The sequence below is a fragment of the Thermobia domestica genome, chromosome 2 (assembly GCF_964235325.1).
Source record: "Thermobia domestica chromosome 2, izTheDome1.hap1.1, whole genome shotgun sequence".
Classification (NCBI taxonomy): Eukaryota; Metazoa; Arthropoda; class Insecta; order Zygentoma; family Lepismatidae; genus Thermobia; species Thermobia domestica.
The window spans coordinates 332,437,196-332,457,468 of NC_137455.1; the positions used below are offsets into that span (position 1 = coordinate 332,437,196).

The 20,273-nt window shown below is 33.3% G+C and overlaps 1 protein-coding gene across 1 annotated transcript in view; it reads right to left on the reverse strand.

Annotated features, from left to right (window-relative positions):
- Window positions 1-5,678: 5,678 nt before the first annotated feature.
- LOC145678703 (methylthioribose-1-phosphate isomerase) overlaps window positions 5,679-20,273 on the reverse strand; it is a 58,843-nt gene continuing 44,248 nt past the window's right edge. Inside the window, exon 6 of the mRNA XM_081749130.1 lies at window positions 5,679-18,934. Coding sequence (XP_081605256.1) covers window positions 18,825-18,934 — 110 coding nt within the window. The 3' untranslated portion in view covers window positions 5,679-18,824. The remainder of the gene's footprint in view (window positions 18,935-20,273) is intronic.

Consider the following 20,273-nt stretch of genomic DNA (forward strand, 5'->3'; position numbering starts at 1 on the left):
GTCTACTTCGATTGATTAGGTTAGGCGGATTCCCTACATAACCTTGTCTATTTTGTTCATTTTGATTGCTAGAGTATACTCGTCTTAGGTTCGGTTCATTATTATTCACACTTCGGATATTCAAATTCCGAACAGGGACCAAATGATCTGAATTATTCTTATTTTTACCCATTCCTGATTGTGTTAGATTCATAGCATGGTATTGAGTTTCGTAGCATTGTACAAGCATTAATAAATGACTGAAACTCATACACTGTGTGGAAAATAAGATCTGCTGTAATTTAAATGGAAGCAAATTGCGAATCGATGCAATTATTCTTGATTCCGATTGCAAGGGATTAACAACCTTTAATTCATTATAGACATTTACAACAAACTCTACAATAGATTTGTGCAATCGAGGATTGAAATGTTGATTTCTAAGAGTGGCATCTCTGTTTGCCAGCAAAAAGTCATTTTCGTAATTCGCGATCAATGCCGCTTTAAATTCCTCATATGTACTAATGTGATCACGTATTGCCTTAAACCATAAGGAACAAGGTGGGAGTAATACATGGGGTATTAATTTCATGTATTGTGATCGGTCGATAGACATTATATTACATTCGTCTTGGAACTTCTCTAAGAAAGAACTAGCATTTTCATTGCACTTACCACTAAATTTACTCATGGCTTTGATTTCGCTCATCTTGACACTTAACTTTACCTTTCTTTTCTCACTCCTTGTTCTTGTGGTGTGATTGTTCCGGTCCGTAGCGTGCTGTGTCATGATACCATTTATATTTCGTTCATCAGTGATCTTCGGACAATTTTCCTCTAATATAATATCCTCCTCAGATTCCGGCGAAGGCGTATTTATATCCGGTGATTGGGGAAACTCGAAACGATCACTGCCCAGATTATTGCGATAAATGGCGTTTCTAGCCTGTAACGTTTTAATTTCTTCCTGCATAGTAGCCAACTGGATCTTTTGATGTTTAACGGAAGATTCTATTAACGTTAAATCCTTTTTTACAGCACATATTTCATGATTTTGATGATCGTGCTTTTCTTGACACTCATCGGCTAACCTTTTTAACTTCTCTTCAAACTGCGAGGATATGTCGTTCATCACATGGACGATTGTTTGTTTCGTATCGTCTGATTTCAGTTCTATCCGTTCTATTCGTTTACTTAATTCTTCATACTGCTTGCTAGCTTCGTTAAATTTCAGTTCTATCTTCTTTTCCATGGTTTGGTTAGCTTCATAGAACTTCCGTTCCATGTTTGTGTTAGATTCATTGAGCTTCTGTTCCATGGTTTGTTTTATCTCAGTCGTCATTTGCATAATTTGTCGCTGCACAGCTAACAAAAGTCGATCCTCAGATGACAAACTTGGTGTTGCACTAATTTCACCTGGATTACTGGTATTAGATTCCTGTTGCACTATTTCACTATCCATTTTTCTTTTGATGATCTTACCGCTTCGTAATACGGTTAAGTTCGTATTCATAAATGGTAATATCCAAGTAAATTCAGCCCTACTTTCCTTCTTCGGGAACTGAATTTTCAAAAGTCCCGGGTTTGGTAAACCAAATTTTTATAACGACTCTATAGAAAAGCGTCGTCAACCTGGTTCGTCTTGTAAAATATAAGTTACGAAGCGATAATTACTTTTCTTTATACAAAAATCAACTCAGATATTCAATGATTATTAGTCTCACCTTTATTGCTTTATATGTCTTAATATTCTTTTTTAAGACCGTAAAAATACATAAATTCACTTGACTAGGTCAACACATAACATGTACATAGTCACAACTATCCCATAATAATCTCCTACATATATTAAAAACATTCTTCTTTTCTGTTGATTTAAAATAAACATTCTACTAAGTATATTACATATTTATGAACACTTTTTGCCCAAGGTACAGGTTAATATTATACAAACTAAAGTATTTCGTTATATAGTAAGGTCAACAAAGAGTCCAATTGCCCATTTTTTATTATTTATCGCATGCATAACAGTACTAAGAAAATCGAAAATTGCAGAATCAGCAGGTTTGCCAATTAAAAACCCATGTTGTGATAATGATATTAGAATGTAAGTAATTTCATATCCTATTTGACATTACCGTCTCAAAAATTTTTGAAAATACAGCCAAAACTGAGATAGGGCGATAATTCTTAATATTGTAACGACTTTTTTTTTTTTTTTTTTTTTGAACAAGGGAATCACTTTAGCCACTTTTAACCGCTGTGGGAAAATGCCTGATTCAAGGGAAAAATTTACGTATTACATGAGTCAGGTGGGGAGCAATTATCGAAGCAGATTGTTTTATTATAGTGGACGGTACTTCATCAAGACCTGCAGAACTGCTATTTCTCATATTCCTTATAGTAGCCAATATTTCATCAATAGTTACTGGGGTAAGAAAAATACATTTTGAACAAGAAGGTATCTTTGAAGAACCACTTATACCAGTTTGGTGGGATAGAGTACCAAGAGCTACCTGAGAAGAAGTTATAAAATAATTATTAAATTTATTTGCAATTTTAGTAGGGTTTGTAATTCTTTTATTGTCAAAAATGACGTGATTCAAATTAGCAATATCACCTTTATTTGTAGGTACCGACTGACGAATAATATTCCCCATATTGTGCTCATTATTATTATTATTACCCCGAAAGATATACAACTTTTTAATCATTAAACCTGATGTCCAGCGACCGGTACCTTTATTTTTTAAAAACGATATATAAACGTAGTTACTCGGCTCGAGAATAGAGGTGTGGTTACTTCAAAAGGGCGGGGCTTCTCCGAGGTCAGCCGAGACGAGTAGTGCTCAGTTGTCTTTTTATTGATACCAATGCGAGTAACTACTACAAAATTGGGAATAATGAGTAACTTTTCCGTTTTATTGATATCACCCAATGTATAAATGTTTTTTGTTAATTATGTTATGAATTTGTAAGCTTATAAAAGCCATAGTTATGTATGTATTACTCTATTTAAGTTAAGTTTTTTAATAGCATATATGTAATTATTTTGTAATTTTTGACAACTGTATGCGTACTCGAGAATACTCTCATTTGTATGCAAAACAGGCAAATAAATAAATAAATAAATATGCAGCACAATTGGCTCCCATTGTTCAGAGTCGAACTCTACACTTTTGTGAAACAGAAAAGGAAAACAATAAATACTTTGATTTTCAATAAAACTACATATTTACTATTTGATATTTTCAAAGTTTCTCGTCAAGCGCTTTTTAAGACAGAAGAGGAAATATTCTGTTCACATTAAAAAGGTTCCGGTATGTCATACCGTTGCACACCTCCAGAAAAAAAAACACTATTACGACGGATAGGTAATGAATAGATATAATTTCCCTTGAGACATGTAGCGACTTACACAGCATACTAATATAAGCTGGTGTGACGAAATTATGTAGCACTTCAAATGTTAAAAATGAATTATCCAAGATGAACGTTGCTAAAAATTATTGGAAAGACCTTCAACTAACAATGGATAGACAATTGTTAATAATTGATGGTCTGCATGTGTGTCAAATATGCATAAATAACCCTTACCACTTCACTCGTATAATCCGAGTTCTCATTCTTGATATCCGAGCATTTGAGATTAAGGAATAAATGCCTATAGCTTATTCTGAGAGATCGTACGTTTAACCCTGTAGCTGTACGAATTTCTAAGAACAAAGATACTTAAAATAAAATTTACCGTTCACTCCGCCCTTCATTAAACTTCTAGTAAAGAGCAAAGGTATGTTCTTCAAATAGGTTAATTGTTTTTCGCTGTGAAAAATTTGTATTCTACAAGCTCTCCCAGCTGAAATTTGGAGTGCATACACTTGTTATGCTAATAGAAATACAAAAGATATAGAAATCTTATCTGCATGGTTTATTATCGATTTCCGAAAATGGGTTGTGCTATATAAAGTTGGCACCGGGCATATTGTTTTTGGTATAAATTGTTTATAAATCATGAACAAACGAAAATCTTATGAGAACAATCGTGAACAAATGATCTGCATGGTTTATTTTCGATTTCCAAAAATGGGTTCTGCCAGGTTCAACCACATAATTTTTTTTGGCTTCCTTCTTTTACTCTTGGTTAGGTTATATCTATGCTTGTGTATATATATTTACATCTGCTTGTAACAAACGGTTCTGCGAACTCGAAATGTTCTAATCGGTTGAATAGCACCACTGCTTGCTTCTATTTATAGCCTTTCGAAGAACTTTTCATTAGGGAAAATAGCAATAATACTACCGGTCCGTAATCAAGAAGAGACCAAGATTTCCATTAAAATATTTGCTGCTTCGCTACGGGTGAGGTTATATTTACATTGAAATTGCATCACTCGATCGTGACGTAATGTCACATAGTTTTAGCCCACTTTGCACACTTTATTGATAAAAAGAATATATATATATATATATATATATATATATATATATATATATATATTTACTTACGCCTCGAAACAGCTGAGCGAGCGAAGGGGGTTAGAAGCCCCGCAGGGTTCGTTTTGTTTTACCTTTATCACAATTCACAGAAAAACATCCTTCCCTTCACGGCAGACACGCCGCCATAATGATACCACGTGACACTAGGCACGATCGCGTGGTAGAACTTCAATGTAAATTTAACCTCACCCCTTCACTAGATATTCCCATAACAATTGACAGAACAGCACTTGAAACATCTGAGTACTTAAAAATAATAATAATTCATCCAAGGATCTTATAAAATAGAGGATCTGCCCTTACAACTAAATCTTGAAGCCATACGTCATAGTTTCGCCACCCCTACTCTGCCCACTCCACCCAATAGAATCGCAATGTTTTGAGCCAACAAACATGGCGGAAAGGAAAGTAGCCAATCAGACGATAGTCGACACGAGAGTAGCCAATCAGATGTGCCGATGCTCGATTGCTTTTTGGCTTCACCGATTTAATAGGATGAAGATACATATGGGCAGATCCTCTATTTATAAGATCCTTGAATTCACCCGTAAGATCTGCTGTTAACTATGCGCAGAAGCAATAACCTGTTACTTTTCTAGATCATAAAGGAAAATCAAACAGCAATACTCACATGATAATTGCATCAAAAGGAATTGCAAGTACTTATGGGTATTTGGTTATGGGTAAAGACAAGGATATGCAAGGTTGACACCTACAAAGAGAAAATATATGTTATTTGAAAAATATGTCAATTAATATTTAGAACTAGTTTCTGTCACTAATACAAACTTTAAAAAAAAATGTTTTGAATATTAATTTATGGCATTCATAAACGGACAATGAGGTTTCGTAAATAGATAGATATCAACTTACTATCTTAATGGCTATAACCTGAGAGAGAAGCTGTCGCAATTTTGAATAGAGGTGCTAGAGACCACAGTTGTGATCTGAATTGTTATCTTATCGCACTAACATGGAATAGTTTTGCATTCGTTGAAATATGGAAATATAAAGAGAATGTGTATCATTGATACTATCCGCTAGAGGCGGTGATAGCTCGTAGAAATGGCGCCACGTGCTCACTCCTTGGTAATATCTCGAAGGATCAGGCGCCAGAGTTTGCCTCAGCTTTTCGCTGAATTTTATTATTGCGCTACCTTTTCTAATAGGAAAAGGAAAAAAACATAGGTAAATGAAAACGCTTATTCTATTTGATAGGCAAAATGTTTATTGTCCCTCAGGAGTGCAAAAATCACGGTAGCAAAATATATATCAAATATATCTTTCTTTTTCTTACTTATTGACTGACGATGTAAAGCACACAAAATCATAGTAGTATTTGGAGGAAAAAAAAAAACTTCCAATTACAGCAAAATCAAGTCAGAGATAGAAAGGGAGAGAGAGAGAAATACAGTAATAGTCACATTTTAAATTATAGATTTCATTCTGGACATTTTACGTCAATGGATATTTTACGTTAATACGTTTACAGAAAGAATTTAAACAAATAACTTGTCAGGTCTTACAAAGTAAACAAAATGAGTACATCCAACACTATAAAGACAACAGCCACGTAAGTCAAACGAACAAAACTGTATGCCTGGATGGAAGAAATAATATCATTTAGAACAGCGAACAAATTCATTATTTCATACATTATACATGAAATATTGACTGATTCTACGAATTCCAACGATCTATTTTAATACCACTTAAAATATTACAAATGGAATTCTACTGAGTAACTAACTTAATACAGGATTTGAAGTAAGTAGCTGGCTATTCTTCAAATAATTCAACGAATATAACAGATTACATGAAGTGTATTATGTTTTATGTTCCAGGATTAAGTTAATAGTTGTTGCGCCCGCCCTCTGTACTATACAGATTAAAACTGTGCTTATTTTAAAGATTTATTTATTTTTTACGTTATTTATTTAATTATTTTTCCCAAACCTTATACCACTGGTCGTCAAACTTATGAGTTACCGTACAGTTTTTAAATCCGACTGAGAGCTACCAATCAAAAGAACTACCACCTTTTTGTGAAAAATCTTACATTTGTATATGCAGGAATCAAGGTTAGTCCACCAAAGCGTCAACGCGATCCACCGAAAATGTTCCCGCGAGCTACTAGTAACTCGCGATCGACGGTTTGGCGATCATTGCATTCATGCAATTATTCTAGAACTTCATTAGTCTTCTTCAAGTAATAGCGCACGCAGCGACATCTATTAGCGTGGCCCACACACTGAAACGTTTGCCATTTATTATAAGATGTAAGCTACAGCAGATGGGTGAAAATGAAAAAGAAAATATACAACTGTCGGCACGAAGAAACTGAAAGAAAACGGTAGAACTTCGAGAAAACCCAGAGTAAACGACGATGTTCACTATAATCTAAAGTAGCCGGAACTGAATCAGGGACCTTCAGACCAGAGATTTAACTCTGCCACATACCCACTTTGGTCCTGGGACTACAGTATTAACACAGGGTGGTATTGGTTACCTACTCATTTGTTGAAATATTTAAAGCATAACTAGGCAATTACTTCAATGCTTACATGAGTGTCACATCCCTAGTTTCTCTGTGCTAATATTTACAAAATACCATGAAATAAATTACAAGACGTTTTCACTATGATTCATATTGTCATACAATTTGCTGTCACATTCCATAAATGATGGTAACAGAAATTTATCAGCAAGAAACACTTCATGGAGTTTTTAATTTCATAACGTTAGGTTAGTTCAATATTAGAACACCCTTTTAAAAATGTCATATTCAAATAACACATTGCTCACAGTATTTGGTAATACGTTTTGAAAACTTAAACTCCATAACTTAATATTTGAATAAATATTCTCAATTAAAAAAAAAAAAAAAAAAAACGGTGTTTTTTGCGAATATATTCTTTTCTGAAGACACTATGAACTAGCACTCACAATGTTCCTACATTTTGCTACATTTCAGGATTTTTTTTTGGAAGAATTGAGCAAACTTTAATTGACTGCAAAATTGATTTTAAGTTACAAAAATACCCTTATCACTGATTTAGCTTGAAAAATTTATAAGAATAAACAACTCTCGGCTAGATTCTTAACACAATAGGACTTTTTTTTAACATCAGAGAAAAATTAATTGACATATGCAACAGCAGCGTAACTGAAGGGACCGCAGGGTTTGGGGGCCCACCGCAAAGAAAATGCCAAAAACTATAAGCTACAATGGGAAGTGAATGGGCATGGGAAGGGCCCAAAAGTAATCCTGCGGGAGGGCTCGATATTTTTAAGTTACGCTACTGATTTGCAAGCAAATATATGAGTCATAACGCCAATAATTATTTAGTTTTTGAATGCCGCATCCCAGTTTCAAGCTATCCCTCCATTCCACTTGTTAATTTAAGGTTTCCCATATTATATATATATAATGTCTTTCTGAATTGCAGAGGAAACAAACTGGCCTCCCTACTCTTGCACACTGGCCTCATTAGTTAGGTAAGTGGGCTAAGAACAAGTATTTGGGGAGAATATTCAGACACTCAGACACAATAATGTGCAGAGAACAGCTGCTGCACGATTTTTTACAAATCATTTTTCTCTTCAAGATATATCCTCTTCTCCCTCCAGAATTACAGCATATTTCAAATTTTGCAATTTTAAAAATCAGTACTTTATAAAATGACAATACGGTATCGTAATAACGCCATTGGTTTCGAACAGTACACAGCAAAAAATGAGATGTTAAAACAACACAAATTGACTACCACTTTAGTGTATTACTTATGTAAAAACATCGCCTTCCGAGCGTATCAGAAGTAATAATTTTCAGTAAGAATTTGAATTGGATTTTATTGCTTGCAATAAGCAAAGCTTTACGCAGTATATTTGACATTTACACCAAGTAACGAATAACATAATATGTTTTGCTGTAATCGATCATGAAAATGGTTTTGTAAGCCTAGAAATTATCTAACAGTTAAATGAAGAGCAGTGCTGCTATCTGTTGTTCTTATATCCTAGCACATAAGAAACCAGATGCTCTTGTAACCGCTGTCAGACAATTCATAGGCTTACAAAATTAATTTCGTGACCAATTACAGAAAACATAGTACGTTACTCGTTACTTGGTATAAATACCAAATATACTTCGTAAAGGTTTGCTTATAGCAGAATAAAATCCAATGCAAATTCTCACTGACAATTACTTGATATTTCTGACATGCTCGGAAGACGATGTCCTTGGTTTAAATTAATACACAAGTAACACCCTAAAGTGGTAGTCATTTTGTGTTATTGTACCACCTCATTTTTTGCTGTGTACTAAAGTGTTTGTTAATACAAAGTTTAGAAAGTGAACCAGATGGTATCTTCAAAGCGCTATTAAATAAACGAATAGTTTCTTCAGGACCTTCCATTGAGTGCAGCACTTTGAGTGTCCGATAATTATGAAGTAATAAACTGCATATCTAGATGTCAAGCTTCTGGTCTGTAGCAAAACATCTGGAAACGATAATTAGCTTATTTAATAGCATTTTTCAGATTTTATCTGATTCACTTTCTAAACTTTTGATATTTTCCACTCTCTTCAAACTATGAACTCAAATTCAAAAACTGTGTAGCAAAGGCAGTTGACATACAGTCTGGCGGTGATGTATACAGTTAAACAACTCGCAAGACCCGGCAGCCGGTAACACGCCAATACCAAAACTGTATTAGTGTAGTAATTGAAACCACTTAAATAAAACTTAACAATCTAGTTTTAAGCATAATTTGCCATCCAAAGTGCATGTAATAATAATAAATCTGCAAAGAGGATATACAGGTACTCATGGCCTTATACACATACAAAACCACCAAGAAGTATAAGACATAATATCACTTTTCTTGTATTTTTTCTCCGACCTTTTGTCCACATTCTAGATAACAGAGAAACGCACAAAAAAGTCTCAAACAAATATATATATATATACAATATTATTAACAAAATTTTCATTACTTTATGGATACTATAAATTTTTACTACGAGTTACGGACATAGTTCTTTTTCTCTTTTTCTGGAAGATCTATTTTAATCTAAAGGTTTACTGAACAAGAAACCGCTGTGATATTGCTAATAAAATCTCAGAACTGATTAGTACCTCATATACATGGATGATAATTATTGTTATTAAGAAAAATGTAATGCGGTGGTTGTTCGTAATTTAAAGTTTCCCTTTAAAACAAGGCTATATCGTCATTTAAATAACCAATAGATATATTAAAATTTGTGATTTTGAGTTAACAGCGGTACCTTTACAGATCACTTCGCCTTTTTAATTAACTTGATAAAGTCTCTGTCGCTATGATCCTTACAGTTATTAATAGACCTCGTAAAATTAGATAAGGTTCCGGTGTCAACGTCAAAAGGCATATTTCGAGATATGCCTATTAATTCCAACGACGATATCAGACAAGATTTAATGGCGACCCAGCATATGTAGTCTCATTACGATTCAAATCCCGATTACACGTCTCAATCAATAGATTAGTCGGTAGGTAGTTTAGGATGGATTCTTATTATTATTGTTTAATTTTTGTTCCTAGTACTGAGACTACGAGGACATTTTCAAAAATTTTCAGCATGACACTGAAGTATTGCGTCATTAGTAAGTAGTCGTTCATGACATACAACACCATCTATGGATGAAATAATGTATCAATTTCAACTGTCTAGCTGTGTCAGTTTGCTGGAGACAGTCATTTGAATAAGTCGTTGTTCGTTGAGGTCACATCCTACATGACAATGCTCCAGTCCATACGGCTGTTGTTGTCAAGGATGCAGTGAAAGACAGTAGCTTCAAGATTTAGTACCCACCCTACAGCCCAGATTTAGCACTGTAGCCTCAGCAACAACAGTCGTGTGGACGGGAGCATTGTCATGCAGCATGCAAGCTCAACGCACACTGACTAATTCAAACGACTTCTCCAATTGACGCAGCTAGACCAGTGAAACTGATACATTATTTCTTCCACAGATGACACTATACGTCATTAACAGTTTATTACTAATGGTGCGATATTTCAGTATCAGTACAGAAAATTTTGGAAATACCCACCTATATAATGTTCTCATTAATTAAAGACTATTAATAGAGAATGCTAGGCCTATATACCTACTTCGAATTCATTATGATTGTCATAAATTTAATTACTGATACATCAAAATTAATTCTATGTTACAAAATTACAACAAAATACTGTCAAAAGTACTGTATTCTTAATCACTGAATAGAGTAAAACCCAAATCAAGACTTATTGAAAAATTCGCCTATTTTAGGCACCGAACCACGGTTTTTCAGTTGTCAAAATGGATTTAAAAATCGCGCAAATTACGTGAGTGAACACGGTATACTTGTTTTCGTTCTTAAGTGTAAGAAATATCATATAATACATCAAATAAATTTACGTCGGAAACCAAATTACACATCTGCTAAGTCAGCAATGAAATAAGTACAGTCTTCTTACAGGACCGGCTGATAAATGTTATGAGCCTGCAGACAAATTCGGAGGGAATTTCAACTTCTTGTCACCCCCCAAGGTACCCCTTCAGTCCTCTTCTCTCTTCCTATCTTGCTCTGCTTGAATCTATTCTAGTATGTGTCTGTATGACGTAATAGTAAAATGACGCAGGATACATTACTCACAAACATTGCAAAGGCAACTCTTTGACAGTTTGAGCAAAATATAAAATAGCTTGATTTGAAAATAAATCATGATTACCACAATACTGTTCTTTGCCATTTTTATCTATATTCTTAAAAAACAGAACAACGTAATTTACAACCAAAGGCAAACGTAAAATCATACTAAAAAAAGATATTGTTACCTAAAAATTCCACCCTTTTAATTTTATTGGATAAAACAAAATCAAAACGATATAAGAAAAAAAAAGTATCCAATGATCAATATATCTATAACAGAAACAAATTTACATCACGGTAGCAAACAGAATGAGGGTATTCTCGAGAAATCAACAAAAGGGAAAATAAAACAAAATTAACTAAGAAACAAACTAAAAGAAAAAAATACAGAACAAAAGAGAAAATTATAGTTTATAACAATTTTTGTATCAGAAAATTGTTTCTCTTGCGTTTTATTTTGAAGTTGACTCATTGGTATTAACACATCACTTTGTCCTAGTACTCAGTACATATTATTTTGCTTCCAGATGACTCAAAATCATCTTAAAATAGCTTCAAATTTTAACTGTCACTTCTTTAACCAGCAACTTACACTGAAACTGACTAGTTGTTCTCAGTTGACTACTTATTGGCACTATTTTATATCTCCGGGTTTTATTGACTAACTCATGTAATGCTAAGCTAGTATTTTCTTCTTAATATACAAAACATTGTGCTTTAACTTAGTTCTTCACGTTGTTTTTATTAGCATATATATACAAGAAATGTCCAAATATTCTGTTGCAGATTGCAACATTGAATTTTATGAAATTAATTTTAAATACCTTCCGTTTAATATTTTGGGAGTAAATCTAGACCAGTGTTCCTCAAATTTTTTAAACGGAAACAATCTGGTTTGTAGGAAGCAGATATTTCATTTGAACGAATTAAAATTGAATATTATCAAATTTTGTTGTTGCATTATTTAGTTGTTCATAGTATTTCTTAACGTTATCTTAAAATGTACAGATTCTACTTTCCGCTCTTCGTCAGTATAAATACAGTTCATATTTCCAAAATGTGTCTTTCAAATACGCGATTTTCTGAAGAAAATATTTTACAAAATGATTTTACTTATTCAACATCTTTGCTTTTGGTATTCATCACAAAAATCTACAGCATGTGGATCTATGTATCATGTGTACTCTTCACCATGCATATCCTCACAGTAAACCGAACCCGTGACCCGCATATCAAAGTTAAACCACGAGAAAGGACACTATTTTACAAATCTCGTTGGCATTTTCTTACTCAGAACTGGTCTTACTGATTTATGAATACAAATAATCTTTTCACGTAATTTTTAAGTTGTTTCTTTCAATACTTGGTTCTAACTTCTAAGAAAGCTCAGTATTCTTACGGTAATGTTCCAAGAACTCTCAAATCATCAAACATAATCTTGATCAATAAGAAAATACAACTTTCCCTAACGAACTTTTATATCTCAAACTTATGTGACCCTAATTTGGGAAACACTGGTCTAAAGTACATAATCTCTGGTTTTCTGAGAGCATTAGCAACAAGACAATGCCTACAGAGCTCATTAATTTCATGAAATTTCAAACAGAAGAAAATCTTAAAGAAAAAATTTACCAAAGCATCTATATCCTATTTTTTTATAATGTGTTACGCACTTACTAATTAAAAAATCGACATTTCCGCAATAGTCACGACAATCCTTATAGTAGAGAGCAGAAAAGGCAAGTCAAAGCAACAACAGTATTTTTCACAAACTCGTATATTGTAGTGCGAAATCTCTAATGGTCAACACATTGAAAATAATAATAAAAGCGATAATTAAGCTTTAATTTAACTTAATTTAAAACCTGATTTTATCCATTTACCTAAATTTCATTATTCTCTCTTACTATGAAAATGGACAATAGTAACTGAAATGTCAATTAATTAAAACAAAATGATGCAATGAGTATGCTGTTCAACAACTAAAACAAATTTAATGAACATAATAGCTTTTACCTATCCTTACGTAAACAAAAACATGAATTTAAGACATTGGCAAAACAAGATACAATAATAATGCTCTAAAATTAAAAGAAGAAAAAACTATTTAACAATAAATTCATTTATAATATATTTATGTATATATATATATCTATATAAAAAAGAAATTGACTCGGCAGTAGCACTTACTGATAGACAGTACGGAACAGACAGCTAACAGCTATTGCGCAAAAATGTATCCAATGAACCCTTGAATACATAACTTTTTTAAAAAAATTTTGAATTCACATTGTCTTCCGTCCTCGGTTTCGGTTCATAATTTACATTATATGGAACTCCGTAACGCAATGGACAACACTTAATAATTTATTTTTCTGCCACAGATTTCTCAACTACTGTAGTCACGTTATGTTCTTACACAGTTAATAAACAATTTTTTTTTTATTCATGCTCGTAACAGTAGTGTTAAATCATGTTCATAAAAAAGTAGATCTGTTGTAAATCTCAACATTTTTTTGATTTTTTTTTTCGGAATCATTGTCAGTATTGTTACACATGATATATTGAACGTGTGCGCTACACATTAAAAATGATAATTTTGTAGAAGGAGTGAACAACCTGTTCTCTGACACACTCTATTTATAACACCATCCTAGCGTTTAGAAAATTTCTGAATTTAATTTTCGAATTACCCTTTTTTACCCTCGGATTTTGAAAATCGCTCCCCCTTCCCACACACTAAATGTACTTGCTATATTTTCTGTAGTAATTACAAAGGTATTATTTTACCTTGAAATGTTCGTACATTTAAAACAAAACGATTCTTCTTTTCTGATACTAGTTGTTTCCTCAAACCCCTCGGGTCGCTGTATGCTATAGGTTAAAACTGTGATTTAATTATACGTTCTAATTATTTACATTTAACTTCTTTTATTTGTTCGTTTGTTTGTTTGCCCAACTAACTTGCGATTACACAAATATTAATGCTCAAATTTGTTAATTGAAGTATGCTCAATGTGGATTGGCGCTGAACTTTGTCAAAAAAAAAAAAAAAAAAAAAAAATTACACTGTCCTAAAGGTAAACTGTAACAACTTACTGTAGTTAATATACTGTGCTCACGTTACTTAATACATTACATTGTGTTTGACATTGAATAAATATTTGTGAATTTTATATAATTACAATCTTATTTACATTTAATACGACCCATGTGTTAATAGTACAGCAAAGAACGTTCATAGTCAGCATATTCACTGTCAATTTCAAAATAAAGACGAGCAGGTAGGTAGGCAGTGAACGTAGCGGAACGGCGATTGTTAACTATTGAGAATTTGCGTTACTCACAGAATGAGATGATTTTGTAGTATAAGTAGATAAAATACATAACTCTGGAGTGGGGTTCTGACTAAATTTGAGTAATTTTTGTAACTATTTTTTACATAACTGGTCCAAGTGCTATTTACCGCTCAACTCTCAAACTACTTGGCTCAAACATTTGAAGCTTGGTGGTGTGATGTACCTATGTGGTACTGTTTTAAACATAGAATTGTCTAATAATCAGATTTGATTTAGGGATGTTGGAATACTTTCAAAATTCCAGGGTTTTGAAATCATCAATCTTTTTATATACGGCGATAGAAAGCCCACTTTGTATATCAAATGAAACTGTTACACAACCTTCGAACTGAGACATCGTCTACTGCACTGTGGCAATTAATGTTGAAACTGTAAATGTTCTTAAAAAAAATAAAAAATAAAAAAAAAAATCCTTGCAGTTTACTGAAAAATGTGGAGGATCCAATAAAAATTAAGAACACTACCCACTGCACATTATCAACTCGTGGCCATATTTCGGAGTTTCCCATCTAATTTTCCAGCTATAAGAATGAAACTCCAGCGCGTTGCTTTCCTTCAGCTGAGTAACATGTGTTAAAAGGTTACATATCCATGAAGTCAAAGTTCGGAACGAGAAAGAAAGAATTTAAATTTAAAATAGAAAATTACTATGTATTCAGCAGCCCATTTAACACATTTCTTGCAATATTCATTAGCTATATTCTACAGAACATATTCTTTACTCATCCCTAATATGGAAGCTCATATTGTCACTCACACTATAATAGACTCTTACTTTCAAACATGCTTCACCATACACAACTATGTAGAGTTCTGCGTGGGCTAACATGTACGTATATTAACAGACCAAGTCAGGCTAGAATGCAATCAAGTATAGCAAAAGCGAAAAACATATGACATTTATTCTTATATCAATCACAACACATACTCAGTCATACTTTCTAACATTATGAAACATTAAAAACTTCCAAAATTTCTTATATTATTATTCCCTTATCCTAATGTAAGAATTAACTACTTTTTGTTTCTTATATTAATGTTCAAAATATTACTAGCATTTTAATTGTAAAGATCCTGAGGCGCTAAAAATCTGTCCCCGCAGAACTCATGCGTCTGTAATTGATTTTGTGCGATATCATGGTCCACATTTCAAATTTGTTGAACCAATACCGTAATAATTTTAACTAAAGATTTACGTACATTTATGCAGAAGAGAAAATGTCAATTAGTTTGATATTTTAAATCACAATGAATGAATAAAATTGCTAACACGAAAACATTAACAACTTTTTTGATTGATCTAAATTTACGTCCTTGGTTAGCAGCGGGGCTATATAGGACAAGACTTGCAGTTTAAAAATTGGATTTGAACCAATGTAGTATGTACGATGCTTTCCCACCGGAAATAGAACGCAGAACTTTGTGCATCAAACACATGCACTCAAGCCACTAAAAGAGGAAGGTAAACTAAAAACAGCTTCGGAGAGACTTGAATAACGTAAAAACATTATTCATAATTAATTATTTAGGAACACTCTACCGAAAAAACAGAAAAACCTTCAACCAAGCCTATGATAGGGTGTTGAGTAACTTATTTGATACAGTAACGAAAATGAGGCTTATAAACCATACTCGTTCTCTCCGTCCAGATGCTGTGTTTATATACCACGCCCGTTTTCAGCCAAACTATTGGTTGTGTTTATATGCCACGCCCGTCTCGAAAGAGTAAGGACGGCTATCACTCTTCCTTCAGAAACGAAAGAAATGGACGCCCTAAAAGTCACCCAAGCCTATGGTTGGGTATTGAATGACTTATTTTACAAATTAAACGAAAATGAGGCTTATAAACATACTCGTTCTCTCCGTCCAAATGTGTTTATTTACCATATCCATCCTCAATGGAATGATCGGCTGTGCGTTTATATGCCGCGTCCATCTCTAAAGGATTAAATTATATATAATTTATATGATGAAATCCAAACGCAGCTTGAGAAAAGCCTGGCAACATTATCAATGGAAAAGAGATAAGACTTCCTTCTTACAAAAAGGAAATCGCCAAGGGTTAATAAATCTGGAGCTATCACTCTAGCATTCACCAGCTGAAACTGAGAAAAATAAAACTTCGAAAACTTCAGTTAACATGGTCGCCCACGGGATTCAGACACAGCACCTCTCGATTACTCAGCCAAAATGTTAACTTTCTTCTATGTCTGATGTATTTAACCTCAGAAATACATTATGTTTAACTGGCAACTTGTATGGACAATATTTTATGAGGTGAAACTAAATAGGAAATCACAATCGTTATCAGTATACTAGCCTTAACAGAATTAATAATTCTACACATTAACTTAAAAAAAAAAAAAAAAAAAAAAAAAACCGGCAGAAAAAATATTCCAATCATGACTGTACAACACATACACAAACTAATACAGCTGTTTTCCACTGACTAGTTTATTCTTTAATGAAAGGAAAACCAATCTGAGTACAGAGATACAAGGATATTAAAAGCTTTCGTAAAACACACATTTTTATCCTTTCTTCAATGAATTTTTTTTTCTAAAATTTAAGCTGTGATGATGGTATTTAAGTAATGGCTATATAAGAAAGTTATTATTTATTATTCTTTAATTCAAACTTGTTTATTGTTAGAGTCAAGAAATCTTTCATTGTGTCCTAATCATGATTTTCTTATTTTTGCGTAAACTCTTAAGTCATTTCTTTCAATTTGCTCTTTTATTTTCTTATCCTCTAACAAACACCTTTTCGCCATTATCTTCCATGCATGGTATAACACGGATTACGTTCTGGAAATTCTTGGACCTGACTTAGTGCCCCTAGTAATAAGTAAAAATCTGCTCCTGCTTCTTGACTATAAAGAATCTAATAACATTCTCTACAGATTTTTACAAGTATCGCGCTACTGACTGTGTGGTTGAACGGGACACTTTGATTTCTACAATTGTGAGAATATTTGTTAATAAATTGCCCTGGGAATATAATTTGTCACATTTATAGTTCACTGAAATTAATTCAACAGTTCAACCTCTTGTGTTTAAAGTGTAGCTCTGACATTCCAATAATGAAGATTAAAACTAAATTCTAGCCTCAGCCACGATGGCCAATAATATACTAGACTTAGTATTTCTTTTTTCTCGCTTATTTGCATTCCATTTGAGTTTCATCATTAACAATATTCACTACCACCCTCGATCTTTATAATTATTATTATGGCAAAGTATTGCAAAATGTGAGGAAAAATACTATAAAAGTCTGTCTATCACAAAGTTTCTAACACTCAGAAGTTTTATTTAGTGCATTAATGTTTTCTGAAATATATCTCACTGTCAAGGTATAACTTCGGCAACGTACCGCTCAATAGTAAAATAATAAATAGAACTTAGCAAACACTGACCACTACACTAAATAATATCTGATAAGTGCTACAAAACTACGCTGATAAATCGTAAAATACATCTTTGATCATCGCAATACTTTAAAAATGACTGGAGGCTGATAAACTTTCTTAACAAAATAACAGCGAAAACTGACCCGGATACACCTAACAATAACAGGTTTAAAAGAATGAAGATCCACATTATATGTTGTAGTTGGTTATTAAGTTTAGCATTCCTTTCAGCACCGCGGCAATACGAGAAGTGAACATACAGTTTAAGGTGGAATCCGAACCAATGAAATGTGTTCAGATTTTAACATTCTCTCACCAGGAATCGAATCGGAACTATGTATACCAAAGGTTCGCGTCATAACCACTAGACCAACGGGGAGGGCCATCAAAATTCTAATGAAACTAAAAGCATACTGTTAAAAAAGATGCGGGTAGATCATGGAAGTTGCTAGTTACTACAGAAGTAAAACTGAAATCTATTTAGTTTTATTTATTATTAAGATATAAGTTATATCTTGCTTTATAAAGTAAAATCTTCCACATGCTTACTCAAAGTCTTCAAATACAAACAATCTGACAATATTTAAATATGTTTCTTACTGAGAAACAATGTAGTGAAGAATGAGATGACGTAAAAGAGAAACATGAACTGACTTTTATATATGTATATATATTCCCGCTATGACTCATGATATCGCACTAAACAATCATCTCACATTCATACAATGGGTACCATTCCCAAAATTAGTAATCAAGCTACATTACTAAAGTACCAAAATTTTGTATCCTTAACGATTGAACGCATGTCACCGTATCACAATATCAATTTTAATCTCTCAGATTGAAGGCAAACATTAACAAAAGTAACAGACAATTATTTACAATCAATACCCACTACTATTTGATTTCTCGTAGCTGCGCTGGCGCGAAAACTCCCTTCTCAGTGATAATACCTGTTATTAGACTAGCAGGCGTTACATCGAACGCAGGATTCCAGCATGATATACCTAGAAGAATTAAAAATAAAGATCTTAGGCTGAAATTACGTTATAAGAACTCAGCACTCTTGTTTATAATATTTTTCTTTGCTCTTGTAAACTATGTTGAATGCCCATGAAATTAGCTGTGCAAATAACCAAGTGACATGGGAATTACAAAAATAATTTACATTCAATACACAAAATGTACAGTACATACCTTAAAGTAATAACGTATTTGTAATTTTGTAACTTTTCGTATTCAGGAAACGTTACTATCCTGTACTAACGTACGGACTCCAGTATTTTCGGATATAGATTATCTATACAAGTGATATCAATGGCTCAAATTTTCGCTTTCATTATCATAATTTCTTTATGCTCAGAATGTAAGTGAACTAATTATTATAAAGCCTTCTATTTAATGCAAAAAAAAAAAAAAAAAAAAAAGAAAGGCTCGCTGTTAATAATAGATTAAACAGTTTCATTTTTTAAAGAGTACTTACAGATCAAATTAGACCTTATTTTATCCGGTCCAGCTATGATCCTTTTTCAAAAATGAGGAGCCAAGATAAACAAATATTAGTAAATAAAACAGATTTAAAAATGTCCGCCTAATACAAGCAAAGAGTTTGTAGAGTTTGTACAGAATTATTTACACGAGCAATCTTTCAGTTGTTCACAGATGTACGAATTATAGCTCTTACTTACATCGTCGGCATACTGGGCTTCACTAATCCTGCTAGTTGGAAAACTATACATTTTTCATAATTTATGAAATTACGGGTGAAAAAAGGATAATATCATAGTCTAGTACTTAAAATGGCAACTTAGCATGCGCCAACTATAGGGGAATAACACTTCTAAACGTAGCTTATAAAATACTATCAACGGTAATAGGCAACAGAGTGAAACAACATGCAGAAGAAATAATAGAAGAGTATCAATGTGGCTTTAGATACGGTAGAGGCACAATGGACCAGTTATTTATATTAAGACAAATAATAGAGAAGCACTACGAATATCAGACTAATCTATACATACTATTTGTGGATTTCAAGCAGGCTCTTGACAGCGTGAAAAGAAATTAAATGAAATCTTTTAGTTTTACGTCCCACGGTTATGCCGGTTAGACTAAAGGAGACGGTGATTATGGAAATTAATGAAAATGGTGGAATGAAGAAAGTGGGAGGAAACGGGAGAACCCCGAGAAAGCCCACGAGCACAGTGTTTGTCCACCACAAAGTCCACACGGTGCGAGCTGGGATCAAACCAGGGACCCCGAGCATCGGAGGTGAACGCTATACCACTGAGCCACCGCGCCCCCCATAGCGTGAAAAGAGAAGCGCTTCACGCAGCCATGGAAATA